Raw genomic sequence first — 16,685 nt, forward strand, 5'->3', positions numbered from 1 at the left:
TTTTTTCCCCTGGAGGCTTATAAATTGGTCAAATTTGGGCACAAGGCACAACCCTGAAACAAAGTCCACTCTCCAGCCAAATTTCATGTATCTGCTCCAAAGCATAGAGAGACTAGAGTTTTTCCAAGAAAAAGTTGCCAGAATTTTTTAACTTGGGCAAAACAATGTATTTTCCCCTAGGCTTGCTTTCAGAAGTAGCTGAACCATTTTGGCTAAAATTTTCCAAAACAAAAAAAAAAGTCAGAGGTAGACACCTGGCATCGAAAAATTTAGCTCAAACTGTTTAAAGTTTGACAAAGTTATATGCAACTCAAAATAAGGTATTTATAATGCAAGTGTTGGGCAACCTTAATAATAGATGGTGCTACCACCTGTGCCTATAATAATCCAAGTTAAACATTAAAATGCAACATTGAAGCATCTCTACATAATGCTATTCTGAATCCTTTTTTTAAAGGATACCACATTTATCTTAATATTTTGTCATAAAGAAACAACAACATTGGAGTAATTTGTAAACCACCACAGTAAATGTGGAAAGTTATTCTCTGTCCAAAAGATTTGGAAGAAGTGAGGCCATTGCTGTAAATGCCTGGAAACGTGATATGTTTGTAAAGAAAACCCTCAATGAACTTATTTTCTTTGTGTTCAGTTTTCAGATGCACAATAGTTCTTTATCTCTCCTTATTTTTCCTGAAATCCTGGAATTATAGGACTGAAAAATACCTGGAGATCCTAAATTCCGGGATTATGCTCCCTAATATTTCCTCTGTGATAGCCTGTTGTCTCTGGCATGGGGAATGTTTCCTTCGATAATCATGTATGGTATATAGTATCATGACAAGCAGAGAGACTGGGGTTAATAGTCCCTATCTCTCTTTTCAGTTTGGTGCAAATGTCAGTATTGCTTTTAAGGGACAATGCCAACTTGAAATCAATTCATTGTTTAGGGGAAAAGAAAGTTAAAAGTAATGTTAGGGATTACATTTGTCTTTGTGCCACCCTGGTTTGAGGTTTTACAATTACATTGTATCTGAACAAATGGGGAACTGGCTGTAGTGAAACTTCATTTGACAGCCATTTTTGTACAGTTAAAGTAAATAAATAGGAAAAAATCTCTAAACTTTCAGTTATTGTAATATTACATATATATTTTAAAGATACATGTATGCTTTTTATTTTTAAGTTAACTGTGCCCCTTCAAGTACGGGGCTTGAAAAATCTACTCACTCTGGGCAAGAAGGAGCCATCCACCTCTGCAGAAGATACATTTTTATTTTAAAATTTCCAACCTTTTTAGCCTTTCTGGTTGTGGAAAACAACCTTTCAAATATGAACAGAGCATAAACTAATGTTGCTTCATCTTTTTGCAAAGAGCTGGTTCTGGTGCTTCTGCTGCTGTTGGTAATTTTGCCAAACAGCAGCAGTGTGAAATTAACAAGACTCTGCTCATTTTTACTGCTACTGTTCTGAACCCTGTGGATAGCAGAACTGACAAGAATTGTGTTAATTCCATGCTACAGCTGTTTTAGAAGGCTCTAAGCAGGAGCAGAGGCAAACTCACTGGGGAGGACACAAAAATGTGACTGGGAAGTAGCTACAGGAACACAGATCTCTTCAATCCCACCCTCTACTCTCTGCAGCATCCAGCAAGTTCTGAGGAGGGAGAAGAGACAGAAAGCTCCTTCCAGCAACTAATGGAGGATGGAGATAAGTTTTTATCTGACACCTGCTAGTCTGAGGATGATATGAAAGACAAACCTGTGAGCAGAGCCCTAGTCGAAACTCCAGCACCCTTCCTGCTTATGGCAGGGGAGCTAGATTTCTCATTAGGGCATTGCCCCTGCATCTTGCTGGTGGATACCTTCCTCACCTTATCTATTATATCTACCTTTGTTCCTGTACTGTCCTCAGGCTAGTAGGTGTGTGGCAGTTTTTAAATGTCTGATGAAGTGCTTAATAAATAATTAATGGCAATAGGGATGGTATTTTTTTTTATTGATGATATTGCCCAGCTAGTGTGTAACAACCCGAGGAATTCAGTGCAGTGTTGTCTCACGAAAATCAGTTGTATTGTTCTTGTTATTCCAGCGGGGAGTTAAGATGGGCATTTAGCTGGGCTGAAGTAACATGAGAGGGAGGAGCTGGCACTTGTTCACAGGTTAGCAAGCAACCAGTCCATCAATCCATAACGAGACACATTTCCCACAGCGGCATCAATCTGTTGTTTTTCAAAGTACCTCATTACCTCTTGGAGAATATCGCCCACGCTGCAGCCCTTCTTTGCTGCTTTTTCAGCCAACAGAGGAAGCTTTTTCAAATTCCCTTCCTCTTCATTCATGAATGACAGATTGGGCACATTGAAGTGGGAAGCAGCCATCCACTGGAGGATAGCCTGGAGCTCCTTGTTCTGTGTGCTGCTGTTGGCATTCTGGTTGTTCACTATCACTTCAGAACCGGATGATAAATCTGATAGCTGTTTTCCACTTGACTTCACTTGTGAAGCTTCCCTTGACCCTTCCTTATCAAAAGCTGTGGATTTGTTTCTTGAGAATGAGGCACCAGATGCATTTTGCTCATCTGATAGGTCACCTATCGCTAAATCAGAATTGTTGCATTTAGTCATGAATAAACACAAGTTCATCACAGATTCCACCAGTTGGTCAATAAATTTTTTGTTTACTTGATCCATGTTGTCAAACTGATCTATTGCTGAATTGGGCTGTGTAGATAAGGCCTTTTTGCTGGACTCACTATCAGTAGTGGCAACCTGTTTAAAACTCTTGTTTGTCTCACTGGAATTGTCATCTATATTGAAACCAGCCTCATGTAAAACCTTCTGGATGATTGATAAGAGGATACTTGATATATCACCCTTTTGGGAGTTGAGCTCTTGGGGAAAATTCCTTGACCCAGCAGTCATTGCAAGAGACTTGGAGCTTTGGCTTTTCCCAGCCTTTTCAAAATGAGATTCACGAGAAACAAACCCAAGTGAAGAAGTGCCCGAATCATGAGCGATTGAATCTCTGCCACTGTTTGTCTGTTGGATTAAGTGCTGTTGTATCAACATTAATGCTGTCACAGTGAGGTCTTTTGCTAGTGACTCTGTTGAGGTGCTGACCTTTTCTGGCTTTTTCTCTTGACTCCCTCTTACCTTTTCTGGAACTTTGCTTGCTGTTTGTTTGGAATGCAACATGGTTAGTCCCTCCTTAATTATGTGCTCACTTACTTTCTCAGCACAGGTAAACATTTTTGGCTTTGCTTTTTCCTTATCCTTCTTTTGTGTTTTCAGTGTTGCAAACTGCATGCTTTGAGATTTTGAATCTGATGGGAATGCTGTTTTCAGTATAGTATACGCTAGACTGTGAGACTTAGACTGTCCCTTATCGTTTTGCTCTGCTACAAGGACATTATACAGCCGTCTTACCATTACTTCCAAAATTTCAATAGATTTCTGGCTTCCCATGTTATATAGATTCTTCTTCACTGTGGAAGCAAAGTCAGAGTCTGTCATGAGCACCCCTGTGACATTATGCAGATTTTTCATGGTTGAGTCTATCAAGTCTGATATGACGTCTTTGGTGTGTTTGAGGATTACTCTCTTCAAAACTACACAAGCTGGGAGTGTCTTACCATCCTTCCTTTGGACTTTCATGGTCTTCATAAATGAGAACATCATGTCTGAAGCAACCTGATTTGCATAAACCATTAACCCCTTGCTCACAGAAGTACCCGAATCATCCTGCCCAGATTGTTTTGCTTGCTGACACATTTGTTTATCTCCAGAGTCTTCCCCCTGTCTACAGCCACTTTGATTAGACATCTCACCATAGAAGAGTGATGTTCTCTTAGAACCTGGAGTATCTTCCTTCTTGGTAGTCTTTTCTTGAGATGGCCTGGGGGATGGTAGTTTACTCTGGGGTTTCTGTGTGCTTGCTGCAGTGCATTCATTCACTGTTTGTGATGCAGTTTTGTTCACAGAACCACGGGGATTGTTACTTTTCCCTTCAACAGCGGAGTCATGAATTTCCTGGTGTATACACTTACTGGCAGCACCTTCCAATTTATCTGCGATCTCTTTACGTGCCATTTGAAAAACCAAAGAGCAGAGCTTATTTACATAGCATGAAATATTATCTGGATCTCTTCTTCCCTTTTGGGCACCAGTAGACTTTAAAGATGTGTCACTGTTCTGGGACAACGATGAATCAATGAAGGTGTTGCTATCTTTGTGTTTCTGAGGGGCATCTGAAGGGGTCAGTGCATGCTGGAGTCCATTTGCATATTTCTGAAGGTCATCGTTGAGCCAGCTCACAACACTGAGTTCATCGGTTGAACCTTGTTTGAAAAGACATACTGCTCCTTTAGTTTTAGAATGATCATGCTTCTCATTGTCCTTTATTACAATGACTTCTTTTTCCTCCAGATTCCCCAGATCAAGTTCATTTGAAGGTTCAGAGATGCTACTGGACTGGCTAGCGGCTTTCTTTGCTTTTGAATCTTTGTCCTTTACGTTCAGGCTGGAAATGTCTACAAAACAGATCACTTTCCGGTCCTGGTCCTTCTGTTCATCAGGGTTGTAGAGGTCTACTTTACACACACCTGCTTGGCTATGTAACCAGTCAACTTCCTGAGACATCTTTACAGGTTAAAAATGGAACTGTAACCAGTGTTCTTGTGTTAGATGAGCTGTTATGATGACCCTGCCAGACTCGAGATGTTGCCTCCTCTCTCAACTTTCCATGATCTTCTACTGCCAGATGGTATCTTCACCTTTGTTAACACATCGTTTCTATAGTAGTGGTGACATCATAAAGAAGAGATTTTTACCAACAACTAGTGGTATGTTTCCAATTATTTAACAAGGAGCTGCTATAATTTTTATTTCCTTTTTAGCTTGTGAGAAGTCTGTCCTGCGTTGTGGGGAAGTTGGATTTAGATACAGGAGGTGCAAGAGAAGAGGATGGTCTATTTCATCATATAAACAGAAGCACTTCTCATAACCATAACCAAGGAAGAAGGCAACACGACTTGCCAAAAAGGCATTAAGCTTCATTTTTGCTGGAAATATTTATACTTTCACCTGAGAGATAGATCTGTATATTGATAGTACAACACAGAGTTCAGCTTTAAAGAAGAGACCTCTGGAGACAAACACCTTGTAGATAGTCTCAGGATGGCCTCCAGAAAAATATGTTTTAAAATATGTGACATATGCTGTTGTCCTGTCCAATCCTAAAAAAACATTTTTATTAGTCCCAAAAAACAAAGCAAAATTTACTTCTCTCCTTGTAACTTACTCTACTCAGTGGGGACTGGGGGCTAGGGCAAGTGCCCATAATAGTATAGTTGCTGTAGTAGTTGTGGTGTTAACAGGGAGGCAGTTGTATGGATAATAATACGTACGGATTTTCCTGTATGTATTGAAAGGATAGATGTTCATGAGACATGCTAGCACTTTTGGCATGTTCAAACACAAACTTTCATTTTATCTACCTTAAAATACATGGTGAACAACCATGCATTATTAATATCTGGTTCAACTCTGAAAACTTACTTTGTAAGACTGGGGTTATGGGATTCTATATTTCTTGTTTTACTTTCATTCTAGATGAAATGTGCCCAGTTTCCAAGTAAAAAGCATTTTCCTAACTGCCTGTCCTGCAACGAGTCTAGAATCTGATAGTCAAGCTGATTGCTTTCCTTCCTGATCACCACAACTAGCAATAAAGGTCAATTATGTTCTGTGACGCTTGTGCAACCCCATAATCTTCACATTATGCTTTGTGCAGCATCTCTGCCTTTAGTGATTGCACAGGTGTAGCTGTTTTGAATTTAGTAAAAGTTATAATGATGAGGAAGATAGCATGGGGTCTGAGTAAAATCCCGTTAAAATCAGTTGGGGTCTTTACATTTGGAATCTTTATTCTTAGTTATGTTGCCTCTGCAAGGCTGTGGAGTGTGTGTGTGTATGTAAAAAGCTGAGGGGGAAAAACCACAAAAAGAAAATTCCAACCCTTCAAACCTTTACTTTTTTCACTGAAGTCAGGTGATGTGACTGAATAGACACACTGGCTTATGCGTTAATTAAGAAGGTGCTCTTTTTACATAGTCACTTTTCAAGGTAGAGCATACTTCTTATAGAGCTGAGCCAATACTAAAATATGGCATTTACCAATACTAAAGCTCTGGTTTATTTCAACAGAATCAGTGCCCTTTAGTTGTTGTGAATATATAAAGTTCTGAAAGGGATCAATATTATTTGAAATGAATACTAGTGTGCTTGAATAGATTCAATATGACTACATGTGCTTGTTTACATATGAACGTATTCATTTTATCATTGCTGAGGAGTCCCATTCCTGCCACTCTGTACACAGTCTTTGTCTAAGAACAGTATGGGAGTAGGAAGGTGACTTAGATAGGAAGTTATTATGGGAGACTGGAAGAAATTCTTCCTGTGACTCACTAGTATACTTCTTTGTCACTCAGTTTCATACTGCAGACACATACTGATCAGCAGTCAAGAGGAGGATTGAGGCTAGATGTTGCCTAGGTGATGACATTTCCATCAATTTCTGGGACCATAATTTGATGTGTATGTGGAGTGATCATATTACATAGCATATCTCAGAATAGCTACTTTGCAAGGCCGGAGCACAGCTTGAAGTGTAGACTTCAGGTGGCTTCCAATGCCAGTCAGCAAATAGAGAGGAAACAGAAATTTGCTGGCTGAAGATATCAGGCAGTGGGCAAGTGTAGACAGAGAGGACCAGTCAGAGGCATTTCTGGATTATTTGAATGTTTCTATCGATGGTCAGCCATTGTTCCTTGAGACTGTGCTGACAAATTTCCTTCTTCTGTTGGGTTTTTGGAAGAATAGGTTGCTTCTGATTTTGAGTGAAAATCTCCTGTTCATGATGTGGCTGGGGAGGAAGACCATGCCATGGATGCACCTGCTCCCACTGAGACAGAGTTGGCTGAGGCTGCTGCCATAGTTGCTAGTGGAGATTCTGGCAAAGGGCTTCCTTGTGATGGGGTATCCCTCATCTCATACTACTGATGGCTTGACAAGTCTGCTTTTTCATGTGTTTTATAAGTGCTGCTGAGGGAAGGTACTCTCTGCAGAGTACATAAAGACAAAGTGCCAGTTAAATTTTGATATATAAAGTTTGCCATTGGCCATAGTTATGCAATATCTTCTTATTAGTACAGTGTGTTCTGAAATTAAATGTTTAGAAAGGGTAAAGCTTTTGGTAGGGGAAAGACTGCAGCACACTCAGAATATACTTTTATTCACTTTTATGCAATACACGCCCATGACTATCCTCTGGATAGAAGGTAATGGTCAATTTATTTTCATGGCCGTACATCCAGAAATACATGGATTTGTTGTTTACAGGGTTCAGATGATGCGTGTAGTTTTAAACATTCATTCACAGTGATACACACTTATTTGTAGGTGAGGATGATGAAATGATGAACAATTTTCTGACAGACCTTTTTTCCTATTCTGAAAAATCCAAAATTTTTATTATACAAGCCTGAAACAATGTCGTCATCATCACTTATACAGGATGGTACACTGCTGCAGGAAGCAACAGCAACTCCCACATACATAGTGACATGTTTGCTGAATGATATGATATATATTGCGTGATAACTGCACAGTCCCAACAGAGCTTCTTACACTATGTGAAATGGCCTGGGTGCTGCAGTGAAACACACCGACAACAGAAAATGAGCACCCTTCTTTCACCGGATCACAGAGTGCGTATCTCTGATGCCAGCAGCAACAACATGTGTACACACACTGTGTGTTCGCTGAATAATAGTGAATTACATTATGTGGGATTTATAATAACCTCATAAGGAACAACACAGTCCCATAAATGCACTTTGTGATGCAGGCTGCATTTGCAGAAGCAGTAGCAATCTAAAGAAAACGTATGCAAGGTGTAATAGCACTCAGTGATTTCTCACTGCATTTCTCATATACTGTCAAAATGTAAAAATGTGTATTTGCAGATGCAACCTGAATCACAAAGGACATCTGTGTGTTGGAAAAGCCAAGGTCATAACACTACTGTGATGTTATAAATTATTTCTATCATAAAGTGATATTTACCCTCCTTCACCAAATGCACTTGGTGTACCTAATGCTGTGACAGCCTCATGGATGACAAGTCTAAGGCCTCATGGGTGGTGAAGGGATATGTATAACACTAGGTGATATCGGCCAATACAAACCCATTCCTGTGGTGGCATTTGAAAAGATGTGCATAGCAAGCCTCACTTATCACAATTTTCCACCACCGAGATGATTGCTGCTCTAGGTCCTAGTTAAACAAGAGCTTAACTTTAAGCCCATGAGTAGTCCCACTGACGTCAATGGGATTATTTGTGTGTAAAGTTACCCATGTGCTTAAGTTTTGCTGATTTGGGACCCTAGTGTGTAGATTGAATGGCTTTGCGGTGCTGTGGATTCTGTCCTTGCTGGTAGGCATACTTGCTTCTTCATAGGCCATGTGGCGAGACAGCCATTCATTAAAACAAACAAAATATGGCAGATACAAAAAGCATGCAAATACAAAACGCTGAGCATATGGTCTTCAGAAGCAGGCCCTAGTGCATGTTCATCTGAACTTGTTCAGATACAAGCCAAATACATCTGAATCCTCTTTATTCATCTTGGGTGAGGACTGGATTTGGGAGATGACCATATGCTCTCTCCTCAGTGTTTCTGCTTTTTCTTCTGTCACTGTATCCAGAAATGGCTGTGATGATGTGGTGTTTGTTTTTGCTTGTTTGCTGCAGTCTACTGCTTGCAGCAGTACTTGTTTGTGAGGATGACTGTACTACTAAGCTGGTGGTGTCCATGTTACAAATGGTCGTGGTCTTCTGCATGGCATCATTACTTTGTCTTTGTGGTAACAGAATCTTTCTTTCCTCCACTGAATACTTTTCTAGTCATGATGTGGCTTGGGTGCTGATATGATCACCAATAATGAAAGATTTTTTGTTTTTTGTTTTTTTTTTTTTTTATGGGAACAAAACATTAGTTAAGCTACAAAGCCGAGTTAATCCTCTGGTTGGCAGTGAAAGATACAGTTATTTAATGTAGACACTACCAAGGCAGACATGGGCATGGGCCAAAACTCTCCTCCCACCCTATTCACTGCTGGGAACCACCATAGACAGTGGCTCAGGAGCCAAATTATTGATGAATATTACCCAAAAAAGCCACAGTAGTGTGAATTCATTGTTTCGTTTACTATATACTCACAGAAAAATCACTGACCAGGTATTCTACAATTGGTTAATAACATAGTAAAAGCATCCTGATTGGTTAATAACTTGGACTGGTTAATAATTAAATCACACAGTGTTTTAATATGTGTAGCAAAGAGCTGCAGGAGACTCATTAAAGAGCCACTTGTGTCTCAATATCACTGAACTAAATAATATACATAGTTGAGTTTAAACCAGAAAAACAAGGCCAGACACCTGCCTAACAGTAGCAACAGTTGGACTTACGTAGCACACAATTGAACATGTGAGAGCCAGAGGCACCATTAGAACACAGCTAGAAAACATTATGCATGCACAAGTGCCTTTAGGCTATAGGTGGGTGCCCAATTTGATGGCATTGAATATAGCGGTGGTGGTCAGAAGAAACTGCTATTCAATATTGGCAACAGCAAGAGAAATCTTCCACCCCAGAGTCCATCCTCTACCTGAGAGAATCAAAGCCACAATGAGTTCTGGAGGCATGGCTCCAATTTGTAAAAGGTAGGTCATTCAATGACGGTCCAGACCCAAACTCTGGTAACTGAAGTGAATTGCCAATGATGACCAAGGAGATTTTGTAAATAATCTGTAAACTCAATAGTTTGTAATATTTGCAAAATATTTTCAAGTGAACCGATATGAAAAAAATTGAGATTGGTTCATGAAGCATTCATGAACCAAGAATCAAAGAAGAGCCAATATTTAATGGGTTTGCAATGCTCTGAATACTGTTTAACAAGCACTATTATGTATCGAAATCACATTTCCAATCACGTATTTATTTGATTTTTAAGAAAAGCAGTTAATTTTTATAAATTCAACAGGATTGTAATTATGAAACCTGAGTTGGTTATCTAACTAATACAGCATTGTTGAGGTTGTCTTGAGGCAGATTTGGGAACAGCAAGTGCCATTTGAATAGCTATTGCATATTGGGGGGATAATTCAGTGGTTTGAGCATTGGCCAGCTAAACCCAGGGTTGTAAGTTCAATCCTTGTGGAGGCAAAAACTTGTCTGGGGATTGGTCCTGCTTTGAGGAGGGGGTTGGACTAGATGACCTCCTGAGGTCCCTTCCAACCCTGATATTCTATGATTCTATGAAAGATGTGCCAATGAGTATTGGAATGAAAAGAGCTAAATTTTGTGGAATGGGATCAGCGAGCTGTGTTTTGATGAGGTGATTGATCCTGGTTGCCTCAGGGCATCATTGGGTTGCTCTGACAGACCAGAAAAGAAGTTAGATGGTGGGAAAGTGCAACAAGCTTCCTCCCTTGGCTCCATTAGACTGATGTTGGAGAGCATGGGTGATTTTCCTGTTCCTTAGGAGGGATGTGCCCCTCATTTATATCCTCAGAGCATCCTTCCATGAAGGGTGATGGGGATGTTCCTGTGTGGCATGAACTGACCTCTTCTTGTTGTTGCTCATGTTGGGAGTTCTAGCACATACTTAGGAACCTATCAACTTGAATGATTTGATCCCCCATTTCCTTGAGTATCCCATGTCTCAGTTCTCCATCCACAGAGCTGAAGTCATCCATTGTTGGAAAGCTTTCTTGGTCAAGTTCTTTATCCCTATCTTCTTCATGGTTTGTGCCTAGGGAAACGCAAAGACCAATAAGTGATGATGATACACAGAACAAGACATCGTAGAAAAACCTGATTCTTAGGTTATGTCTTCACTTTTTGTGGGGGGTGAGTATGTTCTTAACTAACTCAGGTTAGCTAACCTGGGTTGCAGTAGTAGTGAAGATACAGTGACTCTGCTTTTAATTCAAGTTAGCAGCTTGAGTTAATACCTATATGGGAGCCTGGGATGGAACTTGAGTTGCTAACCCAAGTTAAAAGCAAAGTTGCCATGTCTTCGCTGTTGTTTTAAACCTGAGTTGGCTGATTAGCTAACCTGAGTTAAGAACACACTCTCTTTCCCCCCCCCCCCCCCACTTTCATCAGTGAAGGCGTACTCTGAATGGACAGAGTGCCTTATCCAACACCTCAAATATAACATCTCAGAGAAATTTTCTTGTCCCTAACAATGCAATTCCATTGTCTGCACTCTATATTTTAATCTGGCAACATAAAGTTAAAACGTGTTAAAGGGAAAGAGGAACAGTGACTAGGACATTAAACTAAATTATCTTATTCTCTAGATACCTGTTCTCAGACTACTGAAAAGTCATAGAAACAGATGTCAGAGGTGGAGATGATGTCATCTGGTCGGTTTTTCTGTCAAAATAGGATTGATCCCTCAGAATATTTTCCAGGGCTTTGTCCAGGACAATTTTTAATCTCTCAGATTATGTGGCTTCCCATATTTCCCTTGCAAGATCATTTAACTAGCAGGAAGTGTTTGTGCCCTCATTTTCTCTTTTAATTTCATGTAATTTCTTTTAGTTATATTTATACAAGAAAATCTATATCCTTATTATTTATCCTTTTAATTGTTGTTTAGCCAAATTATATACATTTAATTTTTTAAATATTTCCTCATAAACCTCTCCCTTTAGTCCTTTATTCATTGCTGTTGCTTTTTTCTGAAATTCTTCTAGTTTGTCAATATCTTCTCAATACTGAGTGCAGAATTTAGCTGTCTCATCAGAGCTGTTTAGCTATTTATATTTCTGTATTTAGATGCTTTTGAGTGTACAGTACCAAATTCCACCATTTTTACTGTCTGTTGCAAACTAATGTTGATAATTTTCTGAGTATGAATTCAGGAGAGAATATCAAATCCATGATTGTTTAACTGTATAAAACCCAAATATATTACATTTACTACATTAATTTCATCCACTATTCCCTTTTTTATTGAATATGTAAAAACCGTACCTCTCCACCTATGATAGACTTCATCCACCAACTGCTCAGCAGTGCTCCCGATAGAGTACAATGTTTGAGGATCTGTTACCTCACTCCTGTAGGGTGTGATGGTAACTGGAGTTGCCTGCCACTGCTTAAGGTCCTCTTCTTCCTCTGAAGACACTGTACAAGCCTGGTACTCTCCCCTCCCCCCCTTCTCCTCTTTGGGCACAGCCTGAGATTGCACTGTGTTGGTGGTTGTTCTTGTGGAAAAAAGGGGGTGGGTGGTCCTGAGACTCTTGTTGCTGACTCTCCTTAAAGGCCATAGACCATGAAGCATCACTCACGTGGTTCTGCCCTTCCTGTTGCTGCCCGTTGTAGGACTCTCCAGTTGGCGCAGTGGCTACTTCGTCTCTCCTTCCTCCAGCTTCGTCCCTTGTGCACCACTCTGCTTTTTTCTGTAGAAAAACAAGACAGATTTTATTAGCTGTCCCTGTTCCCACATTAAAATTTTGCACAAACAGAAGTCTTGGCCTTTTCTGTTGGAGGCCTATGACTCAATACTGTCTCCCTCCATACAGGCCACAGCATGTTGGCGGTATCCTTCAGGCTTTCATTTGTTTGTTTTTACAAGATAAAATATTCTCAATTTTTGAAAACTTTGTTATGGTGCCCAAAGGTATATGGATATTTCAACCCACGTATTAGCTAGACTGCAACTTTAAAACCCTTTGTCACATCCTTAGATCTCAATCCTCAAGTCCTAACAATTTCTCAGTGACATAAGATAAATACTGTAGCGTTCTGAGTGATGCCAGAGTGAGCAAAGTGAATAATGTAATAGGCTGTGAGAAAGTATCCCAGCTCCCATTACCACTGCAGGACTACAGCTGCGGAGACAAAATAGCACACGATGCTGGCTGTGACACAGCAACTTACACTTACCTTCTTCTGAATTGACATGCCCAAAATGAAGCTAAATTTGTTGTGGAATTGCTGAAGCTATTGTGGCTCTTCCTCTTCACCATGTTAGAGAACTTTGCTACTCAGTCTTCACCCAGGCCACCCTACAATACAATACAAAGCAACAGTAAGAGACAAGAAAGTAATCTGCTCCCTCCATCGTAGAGAAGATGATGATTATCAAGACTGACTTCATTAGACTACCAGCAGGGAGCCCAGTTACTGTTAGATTTGGCTTTATGACATAAGAACATTGGGAGTTAGCTCATTTGGTTTCTTAGTGACCATAGCAACAGTGAACCCAGTTACAATGAACTGCTATGTCTTCCCTAGTTTTTTCAGAAATGTCTGGCTCATCAAGTTCTGGTGTCCTAAAAAGCCTAAGGGTATGTCTACATGGCGGCTGGGAGGTGTGATTCTCTGATCAGGTAGACATACATGTGTTAGCTCTGCGCAAACTAGTATGTTAAAAATAGAAGTTTGGCCATGGCAGCACAGGTGACAGCTTGGGTTAGCCCAGGGGTGGGCAAACTACGGCCCACGGGCTGGATCCGGCCTGTGAGCCGTTTTAAGCTGGCCCATGAGCCGCAGTACACGGCTCGGCCGCACTCCAGCTCTCCAGCTGTGGCGCTGGGTCAGGATCCGGACCACACGGCTCGGCCCCGCTCCGGCCGGGCACTGGTTTGGGGGCCGCACCACACGGCTCCCGGAAGCCGCGGCATGGCCCCGCTCCGGCTCCAAGCGCTCCAATGGGAGCTGCAGGGGCGGTGCCTGTGGATGGGGCAGCGTGTAGCGCCACCTGGCCACGCCTCCGCATAGGAGCCGGAGAAGGGACATGCCACTGCTTTCGGGAGCCGCTTGAGGTAAGCGCCACACCCCAAGCCCTGATCCCCCTCCCGCTCTTCAAACCCCTCGATCCCAGCCCGGAGCACCCTCTATACGCCAAACCTCTCAGCCTACCCCAGAGCCTACACCCCTTCCTGCACCCCTGCCCCAGCCCTGATTCCCCTCCCACCCGCCGAACCCCTTGGTCCCAGCCCAGAGCACCCTCCTACACCCCAAACTCCTCATCTCCAGCCCCACCCCAGAGCCCGCACCCCCTCCCGCACCCCAACCCCAATTTTGTGAGCATTCATGGCCCACCATACAATTTCTATTCCCCAATGTGGCCCTCAGGCCAAAAAGTTTGCCCACGCCTGGTTTAGCCACTCAAGTACATATCTAGAACGTCAGACAGGTTAACCTGGTACTCAGGTGGCTAGTTGGAGCTACTGCCATGGCCATTGTGGTCACACTGCTATTTTTAGCATACTAGTTCAAGAAGAGCTAGTACATGTATGTTAACCCAAGCTGGGAATCGCATCTCCCAGCTGCTATATAGCCTAAGGAAGATTGTGACTCTTGGTGAAGTTGTATTTTTGGTGCAGTAAATCACAGCAATCTCAGATAGTCAAAACCTATTCGGTTATCTAGTTCTCTCCTTTGTCAATGCATGATTGTTTCTGATTGATTATAGTACTCTCTTCAGTGATCATTTTAAATGTCTCAAATGCTGTGGCTTCTACCACTTAGCTTAGGCTACATACTTCATATTCTAATACCTGCCACTGTCAGGGAGTTAGTTATCTGACTAGAGTTTTCCTTTATTAATTTTATCCACTTATTTCCACGGTTTGTCTAGACTGCAATTTTGTTTGTGATGTAACTCAGGTTAACCGAAACCAAATATTTGTGAATGTCTAGACTAGCATTTACAATGCTAATTTGAGTTAGTTGGAACCAATTAATTCGAGTTGCAATACAACAAAAAACTCTAATCTAGGACAGTTCTTAAAATACATCCCTTACATCTGCACTGTATCACACTAAATAATTCCTCTCCATTTGTTGATGTTGACACTCTTACACTTAAACTGTTATGTTTCTCTGATTACAGAGACAAGATGGGTGAGGTAATATCTTTTATTGGACCAACTTCTGTTGGTTAGAGAGACAAGCTTTCGAGCCACACACAGCTCTTCTTCAGGTCTAAAAGCTTTTCTTTTTTCACCAACAGAAGTTGGTCCAATAAAAGATATATTATCTCACCCACCTTGTAGCCATGTCGGTCCCAGGATATTAGAGACACAACTACACTGCATACAACATGTTCCTCTTATGTCTGACATAGCCAAGAGATACATATTTAGTGCTTTTAATCTTTCCTCATAAATCATTTCTTTCAGCCTTCCAATAATTTGCTCTTTTCTGAACTCCTTCCAATTTGTCAGTATTCTTCCAGATTCTGAGATGCCCAGAACTAAAAAAATTCTTGTATATCAATAACCCCTTTTGTACTTCTGTTAAGTATTTTATATCATACAGCAGATACTGCAGTATTTTTTCTTTTCTTTTGCTATTTTTCCAACCCAATTTGTCTTTGGTGCACACATATGTTGTGCAATACAATATACTTTCTTTGAGTTCTTGCATATGTCCATTACACTGGAGGTATTTACGGTGCAAGATTTCTCCACCGAGGTTCATTCTGGTGCAAAAGGTAGAGCATGCCCTTTGGCTCCCCACTCTCTGGGGTATTAGTTCATACTGACTCTCATTGACCTTAGACGTTAACTCTGGTGTCCTCCAAGGGATGGTGGAGACTGGCTACTTCCTCTGTTTTGACGCTATATCAGGCATCTTTGATCAAGGTAGAACATCTGCCTTTATCGGTACTGACCGTGCTAGAGGCCTGTGCGGCAGTGAGAGACCTATTATGCCTTGCAGGCCACCATTGCTGTTAATTCAGGGTGAAGACCCTCATCCAGCACCATTCCAGGTACAGTTCTCATCAGCTCTGGCAGTATGCTGTGGACACAGCAGCCATAGGCCTGCTACACTTTCTTCAGGCTCCTCCACTTCTGTATTATCTCTGTTTTGTCACACAATACCAGCAGCTAGGAAGCTGTCCATGCTTTCTCTGGTACCACGTTCCCGGAATAGATCCTGGTCAGTCTCCGATAGCTGCTCCCAGTACAGAGCCACCTTGGCTCTCAGAATATTCCACTTCTTTGTCAGAATCCGAGGTGGGCTCTTGGGTCTCATGCTATTGACAGTCTAGGGCTTCCTCCAGGGCCTGTTCTCATACCCGCAAAAGGAGATATGAGGAGATTCGAGCCAGAGATTAGGACACTTGATGCAGGCACAACAAGGGTCTGGGGCCATACCAGCCTCCTCACTGGCTGTATTGAATGCCTTGGGGGATGCCCTCATCATCCAAATCAATATCTCCACTCTCTCACAGGAGCAGATTATGTATGAGAAATGCTAGTGATGCTCGGTACCAATCTACCTTTTGACTCAACATTGCTGGACTTAACTCAGCCGGCTTCGGAACAGCAGCCTACCCCAACATTTTTGTAGGACCAACCTCAAGAGGTTCCTCCCTTGCCTCCCTCTATTGCATAAATCTCATCACCAGATGAGGTCCTGGTTCCAGAAACATGCTCTCCCATACTAGATGACTTTTAAAGTATGCCAACTCCTCTGACGAATGACTGTTTCTCTTCATAAGCTAGTGGAAGAGAATACCCACAAACTCCGTGGTTCTCAAACTTTTGTTCTGGTGACCACTTTCACATAGCAAGCCTCTGAG

The 16,685-nt window shown here is 41.5% G+C and overlaps 2 protein-coding genes across 6 annotated transcripts in view; one reads left to right on the plus strand and one right to left on the minus strand.

The window, feature by feature from the left end:
- PHC3 (polyhomeotic homolog 3) overlaps window positions 1-16,685 on the plus strand; it is a 99,058-nt gene that overhangs the window by 23,446 nt on the left and 58,927 nt on the right. The window lies entirely within an intron of this gene.
- LOC101953148 (A-kinase anchor protein 4-like) lies at window positions 2,065-4,918 on the minus strand. The gene has a single exon (XM_042853933.2). The coding sequence runs from the start codon at window positions 4,637-4,639 to the stop codon at window positions 2,156-2,158; it is 2,484 nt and encodes an 827-aa protein (XP_042709867.1). The 5' UTR covers window positions 4,640-4,918; the 3' UTR covers window positions 2,065-2,155.

The sequence above is a fragment of the Chrysemys picta genome, chromosome 9 (assembly GCF_011386835.1).
Source record: "Chrysemys picta bellii isolate R12L10 chromosome 9, ASM1138683v2, whole genome shotgun sequence".
Classification (NCBI taxonomy): Eukaryota; Metazoa; Chordata; order Testudines; family Emydidae; genus Chrysemys; species Chrysemys picta.

Coding starts and splice junctions, on each gene's coding strand:
- LOC101953148 (XM_042853933.2), bottom strand. CDS start 4,639: ATGTCTCAGGAAGTTGACTGGTTACATAGCCAAGCAGGTGTGTGTAAA.